The 15,245-nt window shown below is 39.5% G+C and overlaps 1 protein-coding gene across 5 annotated transcripts in view; it reads right to left on the bottom strand.

Annotated features, from left to right (window-relative positions):
* STXBP5L (syntaxin binding protein 5L) overlaps positions 1 to 2,037 on the bottom strand; it is a 330,353-nt gene extending 328,316 nt beyond the window's left edge. For all 5 annotated transcript variants that reach the window (XM_060418502.1, XM_042231962.2, XM_004002958.6 and 2 more), the window contains exons 1-2: positions 1,904 to 2,037; positions 682 to 878 (exon numbers count right to left, since the gene is read on the bottom strand). In XM_060418502.1, the coding sequence (XP_060274485.1) occupies positions 682 to 870 (189 nt within the window). In that variant the 5' untranslated portion in view covers positions 871 to 878; positions 1,904 to 2,037. The remainder of the gene's footprint in view (positions 1 to 681; positions 879 to 1,903) is intronic.
* Between the last annotated feature and the right edge of the window lie 13,208 nt (positions 2,038 to 15,245).

Genomic DNA, 15,245 nt, shown 5'->3' with positions numbered 1-15,245 from the left:
AAAAATTATAAATCCCCTTATGTCAGAAAATAAAACAATTACTTCTGTATATGAACACAATGCTTGTTTTGTAAATTCTCCACCCTCCCCATCAGAAACTCTTTTGCTTATTAGCTCAATATTAAAGTATAATTACTTAAAACGTTTCCTCACTAAACAATAACACAGTCTATTTTTGAGTTCCTATAAGTATTAAGCCCATAGTATTTGTTTATTAAGAATTTAAGAACCCAGGTACGTTTTTATTCAGAATTTCAAACACTGCCTTCAGATCTTTTAATGGATGTATTCATCTAGCTCTCATCTTTTCAATTCTAGCAACATCTTAATAGCTTTAATCCTTTTATACTGAACAGTAAAATTAGTTTCTCTGAGTGACAACACTGAATTAACTATTTATACATAAATATTAAATTTAAAAGTATTCCAAGACTGAATCTTAATATTATCTTGCATATTCTACTGGTAATGTTTGCTTATTAATACTTCCCTTAAACAATAACTGCTTTTCAAGTTGATGCCTGGAATATCTTAATACAAACTGACTTACCCACAAAATTCTCTGCACCAGACTCTCTGATACCAGCATCTGAACAATTTCCAGCCCTTAGAGGGTGTGTTTTAATTCTTTCCTCACAGCAGTAAAATAAAGAATAAGCTTTAAGCCAATTCAAAACTTACCTTACAAATTTGGAAATAGTCTGAAGTCAAGGTTTCCTGAATCTCCTCTCTGAGAATCCCTGCAGTCCCTGCCGGATGTGTGGAACCACTTCCAGCCCCGCCACCACTGTTACTGCCACTGCCGCTGCCACTGCCAGGGGATGAGGCCGTTAAGCCATCCAAAACTTTTCGGAAATTAAACTTCTTCATTTTAAAAACTGTGGAGAAATTCAAAGGAAAGGGGGACTTAATACATGGAATTAGTGTTTAGCTTTGTTTCATCAGTCATGGCACTAGCCAGTCCCCATTTTCACATGAGTTTTTTAAAAAGGAGAGGGGGAATCAATCTATCAAATTTTAACTATAAAAAGCATATCCTTCAAAAATATAAAACACAAACTCCAAGGGCACCAGTATTTCCTCCTCACACATCAAATTTTCAAGGGCTTTATCCCCAGCTGTAGCTACGCTTTATCAGCACCGAGGTAAAAATAAAAGGCAGTGTCATCATCGTCATTAGCATTATATCATCATTATTATACAATCAAACCAGAGTCCCACAAACCAAGAATCTCTTTCTTAAAGGCGGGCTTTCCTCCTGAAGGTTGAGCTCAGAGTATTTTTATTTTCAAAAAAATGGTGGTGGAAGGGAGCTAGTATTTATTCTGCCACCACCTTCGGGGGTCTCCCCCAACATCTTCAACGCTCGCTTTTTCTCAACAGGAAAAGAGACTTGGGGGGGGTGCTTTTTCTGTTTCCCACTCAGAACAGCCGTACCCCCAAACACCTGCAGGTGATCCACAGCAACAGCCGACGGGCGGAGAGAGCTGCTGCGCGGACTACCTCCGCTTCTCCCTCCGCTTCCCCCCTCCCCTCTTCCCCCTCCACCCCTCCTCGCCCCGCTCTGCCTGCAGCGGGAGCCGCGCCAACCCGCGCGTCCGCTCTCCAGCAGCACGGCAGCGGCTCTTGGGGGTCGTAAGGCAGAGGCGACGACGGTTGCGCCCAAGTCCTGCCTCAGCCGACGGGGCGAGAAAAGCCGCCGCTCCCGCTGTCCCTCCCCAGGCCGAGCGCCTAGGCGCGGGGCTCTAGCCCGCGGGCGCGCGAACACACAAAACACCCTCACGAAGACCTACGCGCCCGGGCGCTCACGCGCACAGACACACACACAGGTGCGAGGGAGCCGCGGCTGGACGGCGGCGTCGGCGTCCCAGGGGGATGACTATCTGACTCCCGACTTAAGCACCTTCCTCAGTCGCCGCTAGCCGACTGGCAGCCCGGAAAGCTGGGGATTCGGAGGGAAGCGGGCTCGCAGGCGTCCGACCGGCCCGGCTCCGGCCGCTTCTCCAGTCCCTCTGGTAGCGGCTCCTGGCGCTCTCCGAGGTCCTAACGGGGCAGGCAGGCAGGCAGGCTCCACCGCAAGCTCCGCCCTCCCGCCGTGGGAGGCAAGCCCCGCCCCCGAGCCCCCTCCCTCTCTCTTGCCCGGCTCCTCCTCCCCGGGCCGCAAGGGGCCCGAGAAAAGGGCGGAGAGCTCCGCTACGTCAGTGAGCGGAAGCAGCCTCGGCTCCAATCCTGGGCTCAAAAGGGCCAAGTTCCGCGGTCGAGAGGCGCGGAAGAAATTTGTGGATAGGTCGAAGGAAGAGCCAATGAAAGGGGGAGGGGAAAATTTAGAAAGGCCTGTGAAGTATTTGATTGACAGCGGTATTGGCCAGTATGCAAGGGGGCCGGGCTTTGGGGGCTGTAATTGGCGCTACCTGTTGAAGGACGCAGGTATGAATCAATAGAATGCCAGGAAGCGTGCGAACTTGAGCGCCTTCAGGGCTGCAGGAGGGCTTATCCTACGTCTGACTCTGGACAATACTGCGAACTGGACAACTATTTTGCAGTTTATCACTTCTGAGCCTCTTCCTGCTCTCCGGGTGCATCTGCTTGTCGCCCCTCACTGCTATGCAACTTGTATACTTGCTTAACAGGTCACATCTGCCAAATGGAATTTCATTGCTATAGTTACAGAATTTATACTAATAAATAAATATTAGGAAAGATCCTAAGGAAAGAATCGTTCACGTTGTTCCAATATATACACTAGCTTTTCCTCCCATTTTCATATATACGAAAAAAATTTTAAGAAACATTTTTCTCACTTAGTAAACCATGTCCAGAATACATTTTAAGCTTTTTCTATGAGTCACAGTAATCATTTTGAAAGATGCACTATTCAGTGCAGGGTTTTGGTTTTGGTTTTGGTTTTTAAACCAGCATCAGAATAGTTCTGAGCCCTAACCTGCTACTGAATTGGGGAAATTTGGGACCTCGATTTCTTCATCTCTGAAAATGAGGGCAGCGCAGAGGATCGTAGCCAGTTGTAGTCTATAATCTGGGCAATGCAACAGAAAGTGAAAGTCTCTACAGTCCATGGAATTCTCCAGGTCAGAATACTAGAGTGGGTAGCCTTTCCCTTCTCCAGGGGATCTTAAACAACCCACGTATCAAAGGCAAGGGAAGCCCGATAAAATAGAGTTCATTAGTAATCATCTCACATATTCTTACATTTTAGAGATCTTCTAGGATAACCTCTTCTTTTCTTTTCCCTTTTATTATTTTCTTTTCTTCTCCTTTAGAGGAAGGGGATGGAAGGAGTGAGGGATGAAAAGGTAGACCTGAAAGAGAAATGAGTTGTCTGATGCCACATAGCAAGGAAATGGCAGAGATGGAATAGAGCCCAGTTTTTGGAATCCTCAGGTCAATGCTCATGTTCTTTTTTATTTTCTCCAGTACTATTTTACTCCTTTGGAGACCTCCCAAAGAACCGCCAATTCTGTCTGGTAGTCTGTTATTGCCACAGCTAGACAGCAACACTATTGTAGTCAAATATGGTACTGTATATTTCTACCTTATTCAGCACCTGATATAACATTTTACATATAAAAGGTGCTTAAAGGACTTTGAATAATAGGGTTATTAATAGTTACTAGTAAAAGATCTATGAGATGGTACCCAACTATATCCAGTACCATTTGGAGGGGTAAAAACAAGGGTAGAACAAATGCCATTTCTGATGTAAACTAGTTTTTAGTAGGGTTCCAAATACTATAGTGCTTCCTAACAACACGTATCAGTCCTTACTCTCTTTTTCTTCTCTTCTTCGTCCACTTCACTTCTAAGTATGGGTGTCTATCGAGACTAAAGAGTTTTCTTTCCTCTTTTTTATGTCTTCCTTTCTTTTAGAAAGGGGAGAAGAGAATTGCTTTAACTTTTTGAGAAGTAGGCACTGTTGTCTAAAATAATGGATTTAGATGCCCTTTCCTTCTTCAGAAAGTCTATTGGCAACTCCTTTAATTTTTAAAGGAACCAAACCTATAGCAAGTGATCATTTGGTCTTTTGATGAGAATGAAGAAAGAAGATATTATCCTGAATCAGCAAAATGAGAGTTATTATTTGCAAGCCCCTAACCACCCCCCCCCCCAAAGGGGAAGGAAATGACAACCCACTCCAGTGTTCTTGCCTGGAGATTCCATGGACGGAGGAGCCTGGTAGGCTGCAGTCCATGGGGTCGCTAAGAGTCGGACACAACTGAGCGACTTCACTTTCACTTTTTACTTTCATGCATTGGAGAAGGAAATGGCAACCCACTCCAGTGTTCTTGCCTGGAGAATCCCAGGGACCGGGGAACCTGATGGGCTGGCGTCTATGGGGTCGCACAGAGTTGGACACAACTGAAGCGACTTAGCAAACCCCCCCAAACCCCTAAAACCATTAATCACTGACACTATACTATCTTAGCTGGAGAAGGAAATGGCAACCCACTCCAGTGTTCTTGCCTGGAGAATCCCAGGGACGGGGGGGCCTGGTGGGCTTCCGTCTATGGGGTCGCACAGAGTCAGAAACGACTGAAGCGACCAAGCAGCAGCAGGAGCAGCAGCATACTATCTTAGCAAACTAAGCAGTGGCTTTATTCTAAAAATTATGGGAGAACTGAGAATGAAAAAGCACACAAAACAGATTGACAAAGACTTTTCTTGAAGACCTAGAAGGAATTCATTGGCCTTCTTAAGTTAAAAAGAAGTGACAGAGTAGATATCTCTTCAGATGGGACAAGAAATAGGAATGCGAAGTGGAAGAAAAATCATCAGAATATACAAATGTTTTCAAACAGTTAGAAGCCTAAAAAGATATGATTAGAATGCTGACATTGTGGACTCTTTGAGGCTAATTTAATATTCTTCTTCCTCCGTGGAAGATAGATAACGTGTCATACATAGTAAGTGTCATGGTACAGGCGTGGGTTGGAAAAGAATTTCCAGACATGAGACAGAATGAGAGGGAAATAAAGTTTAAGAGTGGGAGATGCTGTTAGAACAGCGGGCCAGCTCAAGGGAGAACTGACGTTGAATAGGGGCCCTTAGTCCACTTTTATAGCCAGGGTACAAAGAGTGAGATAGGGGTCTTGTGGGTCATTTGCTGGTTGGATGAAGCATGTATACTCGGTGGGGGGAAGAGTAAGGCAAATACCTTCTCCCTATGGGGTAGGAGGGAAGACACATTATACTGGTCAGGAGGACCTGAAATTCATTAATAGTTACAATGTTGGGGATGGGAAGGACGTCTGGTTTTTCCATTCCTTCATTCCAAGACCCTCCTGGGTTTTATCTGTTCTTTCGTCCTTGGGTTACCACAGTAAAGTGAAGTGAAGTGAAGTGAAGTCGCTCAGTCATGTCCAACTCTTTGCAATCCCATAGACTGTAGTCTACCAGCTTCTCTGTCCATAGGATTTTCCAGGCAAGAGTACTGGAGTGGGTTGCCATTTCCTTCTCCAGGGGATCTTCCCAACCCAGGGATCGAATCCAGGTCTCCTGCTTTGCATGCATTCACTTTACCCTCTGAGCCACCAGGGAACCCACCACAATAAGTACAAAGTAAATATTACTTTGAATAAATGACAGCAACTAAAACCTTCACATAATTGCAATCTCAGAATGAGAGAGAGACTGGGGACAAAGGATATTATGATGCCAGTTTACAAACTGTGAGCAAAGATAGAAATGAGCAAGAGATAGAGTGCATTATGTATGTGAGGAAAGAGCATAAGATTTATAGCCTAAAAATCTTGTTAGGTAAGAGAAACATAGTCAAATATCTATGGATGCAAATTCCATTCTTAATTAATTAAAGAGATATGTTATTCTGTAAACCATCTGGTAAAAGGAATGAAACCAGACTATGAAATATACATTATAAATATATAGAGAACTTTAGAATTGAATCTGATATTAAAATTGTAGAACTTTGTTCTTCCTACTGCAAATTAGAATTCCTCATGGAGAAAAGTTTCTGATAAGCGATGTCTTCCTAGAATGAAAAAGATAAAGAAAGAAAAATAGCCTAAGCTTGATCCTTGGAGCAAAGTTATCAAATCATTTAAACAAATCTAATACATTAGAAGGATTTTTAGCATATATATTTAAAGTATACTACAACTCACTTTATCGGTTTGTGTTCTTGACTTCAAGAGAACAATAAAGGCAACATATGCTACCCCCAAAACAATCAAATAACTGTATTAATAGAAAGTATGTATGTGTGTGGCACTTACACACACAGAAGATTTACTAAACTGACTAGACTTGGAGAAGCTAAGCCAAATTGACAGAACACATGTAAAAGGCCCATCATACATGAAGATAATAAATTCTACCACTTACTTAGTGCCTGTATGCCAGATAATATACTATGAAATTTTTAAACATCTCTTTAAACATTATCCTTAATTTAACTCTATGAGATAGGTAATATCCCCATTTTACAAGTGAAGAAATTTTGAGACTTAAAACAATTTGAGAAATCACCTAAATTCACTAATGTAGATAATTTTTTTTTTGTAGATAACCCAGTCTTCAAATTCAAGGCTAACTTCTTAGATTATACTCTTAATCATTGCCCTATTACTAATTAGAGGATTAAATAGGAACAAGTGGGGATCAATTCTCTGAAATAGTGAATATATTTACATTAGCTTAATAGGGCTGCCACAACAAAATACCAGACTGGGCAGCTTAAACAACAGAAAGTAAGTATCTCACGGTTCTAGAGGCTAGAAGTCCAAGATCAAAGTATCAGCAGAGTTGCTTTCTTCTGGTTAGTTTCTCCAAGGTCTCTGTCCTCGGCTTGTATATTACTTACTTCTTACTGTATCCTCACATTGCCTTTCCTCTGTGATGTGCACCCCTGGTGTCTGTGTGTCTAAATTATCTTCTATAAGGACACCAGTCAGATTGGATTAAGGACCACCCTAATGACCTCGTGATAACCTCTTAATGGCCCTATCTCCAAATACAGTCACATTCTGAGATATTGGGTATTAGGGCTTCAACATGAGACTTTGCAGGTAGGAGGGTCACAGTTCAGCCCATAATAATATGACAGTCAAATTCAAGGTTCTTTGAAGGAAGCATCTGCTACAACCTGGGACTGTGTAAACAATTTTACCTTTAGTTTTTTATTTAATTCTCACAACAGTCATGTATAGTAGCTGTTGAAAATTCTATTTTATAAATGAGAAAATGGAAGCAAAGAAGGGTTAAATAGTATGTTCAATATCCATATATTTAGTAAGTTGTGAAACAGAAATTTGGACTCCTATAAATCATATCTCAAAGCTCTTTCCTCATGCTGTTAGCTTTCTTTAGAAAAAGAAATCCCATAATATAGATATTTGATATCAGAAAATTATTATAGAATATAAATATTAGGATAAAACAGAATAGAAGGAAGGAAAAACATGTACTAAGGGGTTTGAATACTAGACCTAAAAAGACATTGGAGAGTTGAGGGGAATGAAAACTAGTAGCAGAGAGTATTTGGGATTGCAAGCTAATAGGAGATCTTATCACAAGAAATCTCAGTATAATTTGAAATGTACTGAGTCCCAGGGGAGTATTTCCACCAAAAGAAATAGAAGTATTTCCACCAATAGAAGAAAATCAGCTATTGGCTAACTATTAAGACATTGTTCAGAGAGGCTGAAGTCTCAGAAATATCATAACAGCTGGAAGAGGAATTTGGATAGAGGATGGGTGTTGATAAAGACTTGCCATAAGGACAGGTGGCAATTATTTACATTAGCAAGCGCGACCGTTTCCAATCTGCTTACTTTAGATACTGGCTTTTGAACTGAGCAAACTAACTTATTACTCTTTTTTGACTCCTCAATCAAGGTATAACACCATCCTTTAGTATTTGCCAGTCTAGGAGTTTGAATTTCATTAAGAGAACACAGTTGAAAAACAGGTTCCACCTATAGCCTTTCTGGAAGGACTTTCAAAATGATTAGGAATTATCTTTCCTTCCTTAATCTTTGTCTGACTTTTTTTTCTGATATTATTATACGTCCTTCAGGAGGGGTACTAATTGATAATTGTCAGCTTTCTGTCATATGGCAGGAAACAGCCATAAGTACTAAAATCCCTTATTTGGCCTACTGCAAGCCCACAAAGGGAGAAACCACAGGGTTAATTAAATGTCATAGCTCTTGTGGGTTTTAGATAAACAGACAGGGGTCATTAGGATAGACCCAAAACAAAGTATGGCTCAGCACACGATCAATGACAGAATTACAAACAGAACTTGTGCCTTCTATGGTAAAATGCAAATATTTGCCATTAAACATAATTAAAATCAACTCTCTGTGCATCTTTAAAAATAAATTTTCACATATCCATCCATCCCTTTGGGATGCGGTAAGAGAAAGAGATTTGGTCTTGAGACAGGACTAAGTTTTCTTTTTTTTTTTCCTTCCCTTCTCTTTTCTTTGCTGCATGATGTGGCTTATGAAATATTTGAACCCCTGCCCCTTGAAGTGGAAGAGGAGTCCTAACCATTGGATCACCAGGGAATTCCCAGACAGGATAAAATTTTCTAACCAAGGCACTAACAAATCCTTTCAGCCTCCAACCTGCAGTTTTTCCTTTATTTACATATAGGTTATTATAAGGAATAAATGGGATTATGTATGTAAAAGTAATTGTAGAATGCAAACCACTATACAAATATATTATTATTTTCCTTATTCTTTTGCTTTAGTGAAATAGTTTATAGAAATTTACTTTAAAGTTGAATTTATTTTCCCATTATTATTAATATAAAAGTCACCTGCATTTGTGGATTTACTGTTGCTAAAATTGAAGGAGAGGAAGAAGATTTGGACTAGATGATCTTTAAGGTTCTTTTTAATCCAGAATTCTGTCTTTATATGATTTATTTAGTCAAGGTTCACTACATTCTCTTCCTAAATACTAAAAATCCTCATTGAAAAGGCGATTAAAAGGATATCCATGTAGGTACTGGCCAACAGAATTGAGCTGCAACCTACAGATGCAACACAAGAATCCTAAAAAGTATCTACACATTAAAGTACCTGGAGAGCACATTTTAAATTAATATTTATATTTATATACATGTGCATGTATATCTGATTATAAAAGCACTTTCACTTTTCACTTGCATGCATTGGAGAAGGAAATGGCAACCCACTCCAGTGTTCTTGCCTGGAGAATCCCAGGGATGGGGGAGCCTGGTGGGCTGCTGTCTATGGCGTCACACAGGGTCGGACAAGACTGAAGTGACTTAGCAGCAGTAGTAGCAGCAGCAGCTGCAGCAGTGCTTATTATAGAAACTTTAGAAAATCTAGACAGTTATTTCTAGTCCTTTTCAGGATATTTTTAATCAAATTGGAAATGTCCAGTATGTACCATTTTGATTTTGGGGTTTTTTTTAATTAAACATCTTGTTGTGAAACAGACATTTTCCATTCTGCATTTCATTAAATAACTATTTTGAATGGCAATATATATTTAGTCATATGAATATTTACACTGTAATTAATCACTTCTACATTCTTATGTATTTTATTTATAAACAAACTACTATAAATAATAATGGCAAAGTTTGAGGTTTTTTTCATAAGTATGCTTTGTATATTAAAATTTTGCTTGATATTAATTCCTCTGACAGGAATGTCAAAATAATATACTAAGTTCTACGTTTTATTTTTATAAGCTTGCACCAGTTTATTCTCTCATTATAAGCTTAGGTCCCTGTGGAGAACTTGTATTACAATATGCCTTTTTGTAAAGTGATATCACATACTGGCTACATTAACTTTTATCTGTTTAGATGTTGAAAAAACTCAGAGTTTTAAAATGATAAGAATTGGTAAGCATAATCAACTAAACAGAGCAGAAAAAAAACCTGACAAAGTGAAACATATAATTTCAGTAATGCTTATAATTTCAGTTTGGAGGAAGAAAATACAAAAAGTTTTCATAGAACTGTAAGATTGGAAAAGATAGTAATTCACATGTTTGATTTTGAAATTTAAGAAATAATAACAAATCTCTATCAAATTATATCAGCAAATTAAAATTATAACTTTATACTATGTTACTGTTATTTGAGGGAGGATAGGAGAAAATAAGCACAGGGAGAGCTTAAAGGAAAAAAAATACAGACAGACCTACAGAATTATAATTTAATAGGAAAACTACCAAATTTTTAAAGAATATTTAAGACTCAAAAATAGGTTGAATTTTTGCCACTGTAGATTAAATAGAGATGTGTACCCTTGGAATTTGTTATACAAATTGAACAGGAGAAAAAGATTCAGACCACAGAACATAGATGCTCTGATCCTAATGTAGATGATAAAAACTGTAATTTGTTGAGTCTTTCCTGAGTTTGGACTGGAGATAAGTGGGAACAGTTCTTTTATAACTGGCCTCTCTTGTTTCCTGAAGCTTTTTTTTTTCTTAAGCTTTTCATTTTGAATTGGGGTATATCCAATTAACAAACAATGTTGTGATAGTTTCAGATGAACAGCAAAGGGACTCAGTTATACATATATGTGTATCCATTCTCCCCCAAACTCCCCTCCCATCCAGGCTGCCACACTGAGCAGAGTTCCTTGTGCTAAACAGGTCTTTCTGGCTCACCTTGACTTACGATACTTGGACCTTGCTTATTGGATAATAACCCAGAAAATCCAAGAAGTTTGGCCTCTGTAATTAAAACACATTAAACCAACATAAACACACTTGAAAAACTATGCAAAACAAAGGAATATTTGCATTAAATAAAGGATTATGGCTGAAGACAATAGACAGTAGGAATAATGGGGAGGAAGGAAATAAAATTTGTTTTTCTAACTGAGTAGAGCTAGAAGAAGCCATAAATCACTTTGGACGTTACTCAAAAAATACTTGTAAAGTTCCTCTGCTTGGCAAAGGTTAAGAGAGTAGAAATGTTTTGTCAGCCCTAGCTAGCCAAGGAACTGATTGAAAGGGAAAGCTTATCCTGCAGGGCCAGAGAGGACCCACTTAAACGGTTTTCTCTTGTCTTAGAGTCTGCAGTTGGGCAGACAAGAAGTCTCTCGTCCTTCTCCTATTCTCATAACTCCCTTTGGGAACTTTTGTTTAGGGTAAAGCAAAGTCATGCTGGCACAGTTTCTATTTAAAACATTTTATGCTTTAGTTCTCACAAACCATAAAACCACTTCAAAACCCTTCCAGTTACTCAACAAATACCACTGTTTTTCATGATGCCATTTTTTAATTTGAATGGCAAAACCTGGGAAGGAGGAAGATACACAATAATATATTTTTAAGAGCAGGAACTCTGATTGCAGGCAGATCTGAGTCTGCTACTTATTCAGCAGATGACTTGGGACAAGTTATTTAACTATGTTTCAATTTTTTTTATCTAGAAAAGGAAGATAAAAGTACCAGCCTCACAGGATGGTTGTAAAGCCTGAGTGACAGAATACACAGTTGGTACTCAGCACACTGCCTGGTACAACAGGAAACGTTCTCTACACGTTAGTTTTTTTTCAGCACCAGAAGTTTCGTGTGAATATTGGTAATCATTAAAGAACTATAAGAAAAAATTTAATTTTACTGCTAAAGGAATAAGATCTTAACATGAAAACTACTAAAATGCTGTTTGTTGTGATTTGGACCTTGGGAAGCAGGCAGATGGGTATTTATAGGTTAATAATTAACTAATCCTTTGGAAAGAAAATCTTCGTAGAAACTATAAGCTTGACTGAGTTTGGCTGGGTATTGAAAACAGACATTTAACTTAGTCATTTTATCTTGTTAATGAACAGTGTGTCCTATAGTCACACCTTAATGAGAACTTGCTAGTGAAATACAGCAAAGGAAAATGGATCTATAGATCAAAGATGGTTGAATATCTTTAAAGGTTTTCAACAAGGAAACATTTCTCCAAAAAGAAAAACAAAATTTATAAACTCATTCTCTCTTTGTCCAACCTCTGGATGGAGAAAAGTTGTTGCTGCTATTGTTAACTTGCTTCTTTCCTGTTGTTTAGTGTTTTTTCATTAACAACTTTTGGAAAGTGGAATAACCATTGGCAGTCTTTGGCATTATAAAATCTTTCCCCATAATCCACATGAAGTACTCAGAGACTTGCCAAGAAATGCTGGAAAAAAACTGGAAAGAATAAGCAATTATTAAGCAAACTGAATTCTTTAAACAAGAATGTGGGGAATAATGTGTCATCATTTCAATAGCAGATGATGAAAATGACAATGCAAATATCGAATTAACTAATATATGTCTTGGCTGAATTTTTAAATGTCTCTCCATGTAATTATATACTTTTTAAATGAAAGTTATACATTATATGTATAATCAAGTGTGATTTAAAGTTTTACTCCACTGAAACTCCAATACTTTGGCCACCTCATGTGAAGAGTTGACTCATTGGAAAAGACCCTGATGCTGGGAGGGATTGGGGGCAGGAGGAGAAGGGGACGACAGAGGATGAGATGGCTAGATGGCATCACCGACTCGATGGACATGAGTTTGAGTGAACTCTGGGAGTTGGTGATGGACAGGGAGGCCTGGCGTGCTGCGATTCATGGGGTTGCAAACAGTCAGACACGACTGAGCGACTGAACTGAACCGAACACTTTTGATGTAAAGTTGTTTACAAATAAGAAAAAATAAACCTTTTGTAAGAATATGTGCCCTGATTTATAAATTTTAAAATGTGGTTACCATATTTATAATTCATCAACTATTACAGAGATTTGCACAGTCCAAGAAAGGAAGAAGGCTAAAGGAATCAAGGATAGTAGCTACAAAAGCATATGTTCTGAAGGATGTGAGAAGCAAAGCAGAGAATGAGAAAGGAGCCTAAATTCCCTTATGTATAGCAGGCCTACTGAAGGCTTTAGCCTTTGATAGTATAGGATGAGAAAAGAGGGAAAATACCAAGAATAGATATCAGTCAGCTTTATAATCTGTAAAATGGCTTCAGTTCAGTTCAGTTCAGTTCAGTCACCCAGTCGTGTCCGACTCTTTGTGACCCCATGAATCGCAGCATGCCAGGCCTCCCTGTTCATCACCAACTCCCGGAGTTCACTCAGACTCACGTCCATCGAGTTAGTGATGCCATCCAACCATCTTATCCTCTGTCGTCCCTTCTCCTCCTGCCCCCAATCCCTCCCAGCATCAGAGTCTTTTCCAATGAGTGAACTCTTCGCATGAGGTAGCCAAAGTACTGGAGTTTCAGCTTTAGCATCATTCCCTCCAAAGAAATCCCAGGGCTGATCTCCTTCAGAATGGACTGGTTGGATCTCTTACAAACATCAATTGCCTATTTTGTTCATGGTTACATCCTTGGTATTATAGGGGTGTCTGGTACATGGGAAGTGTTCAGATATGCTGGAAAAATGAATACTCGTATATGATATTCATGCTCCATGCTGGTATTTCAGGCCTGAATTTTTTGAAAATATAATTAAGCCACAAACTAGATAAAAGGTTTCACTTATTGAACAAGTATGTATTGCATGCCTATTTTACACTATGCAGAATGCTAGATATTATGGAGGACAAAAGAATAATAAAGAGAGAGTAATACTGCCTTAAATGACTTAAAATAATTGAGTATGGAAGGTGACAGACATGCAAACAATTACTTATAAACAAAATTTTGAGAATAATGTGAATGGTATAAGCAGAGCTCTGTTCAGTTCAGTTCAGTCGCTCACTTGTGTCCGACTCTTTGCGACCCCATGGACAGCAGCACGCCAGGCTTCCCTGTCCATAACCAAATCCTGAAGCTTACTCAAACTCATGTCCATCGAGTCGGTGATGCCATCCAACCATCTCATCCTCTGTTGTCCCCTTCTTTTCCTGCCTTTAATCTTTCCTAGCATCAGGGTCTTTTCTAATGAGTTGGTTCTTCACATCAGGTGGCCAAAGTATTGGAGTTTCAGCTTCAGCATCAGTCCTTCCAATGAACATTCAGGACTGATTTCCTTTAGCTTGACTGGTTGGATCTCCCTGCAGTCCAAGGGACTCTCAAGAGTCTTCTCCAACACCGCAGTTCAAAAGCATCAATTCTTTGGCATTTAGCTTCCTTTATAGTCCAACTCTCACACCCATACATGACTACTGGAAAAACCATAGCTTTAACTGCTGCTGCTAAGTTGCTTCAGTCATGTTCAACTCTGTGCGACCCCATAGATGGCAGCCCACCAGGCTCCCCTGTCCCTGGGATTCTCCAGGCAAGAACACTGGAGTGGGTTGCCATTTCCTTCTCCAGATGGACCTCTTTTGGCAAAGTAATGTCTCTGCTTTTTAATATACTGTCTAGATTGGTCATAGTTTTTCTTCCAAGGAGCAAGCATCTTTTAATTTCACGGCTGCAGTCACCATCTGCAATGATTTTGGAGCCCAAAATAACAGTCTCTTACTCTTTCCATTATTTCCCCATCTATTTGCCATGAAGTGATGGGACTGGATGCCATGATCTTAATTTTCTGAATATTGAGTTTTAAGCCAACTTTTTCACTCTCCTCTTTCACTTTCATCAAGAGGCTCTTTAGTTTCTTCTTCACTTTCTGCCATAAGGGTGATGTCATCTGCATATCTGAGGTTATTGATATTTCTCCCAGCAATCTTGATTCCAACTTGTGCTTCATCCAGACCAGCATTGTACATGATGTGCTCTGCATATAAGTTAAGCAGGGTGACAATATACAGCTTTGACATACTCCTTTCCCAATTTGGAACCAGTCTATTGTTCCAGTTCTAACTGCTGCTTCCTGACCTGCATATAGGTTTCTCAGGAGGCAGGTCAGGTGGTCTGGTATTCCCATCTCTTGAAGAATACACAGTTTGCTGTGATCCACATAGTCAAAAGGTTTGGCATAGTCAATAAAGCAGATGTTTTACTGGAACTTTTGTGCTTTTTTGATGATCCAGTGGATGCTGGCAATCTGATCTCTGGTTTCTCTGCCTTTTCTAAATCCAACTTAAATATCTGGAAATTTATGGATCGTGTACTGATGAAGCCTGGCTTGGAGAATTTGGGGCATTACTTTGCTAGCATGTGAGTTTACGAGTGCAGTAGTATGAGGTTTGAACATTTTTGGCATTGACTTTCTTTGGGATTAGAATGAAAACTGACCTTTTCCAGTCCGGTGGCCACTGGTGAGTTTTCCAAATTTGCTGGCATATTGAGTGCAGCACTTTCACAGCATCATCTTTTAGGATTTGAA

The sequence above is a fragment of the Ovis aries genome, chromosome 1, assembly GCF_016772045.2.
Source record: "Ovis aries strain OAR_USU_Benz2616 breed Rambouillet chromosome 1, ARS-UI_Ramb_v3.0, whole genome shotgun sequence".
Lineage (NCBI taxonomy): Eukaryota > Metazoa > Chordata > Mammalia > Artiodactyla > Bovidae > Ovis > Ovis aries.
Note: the sequence above shows the minus strand (reverse complement) of the source record. Positions and strands in the feature narration are given on the sequence as shown.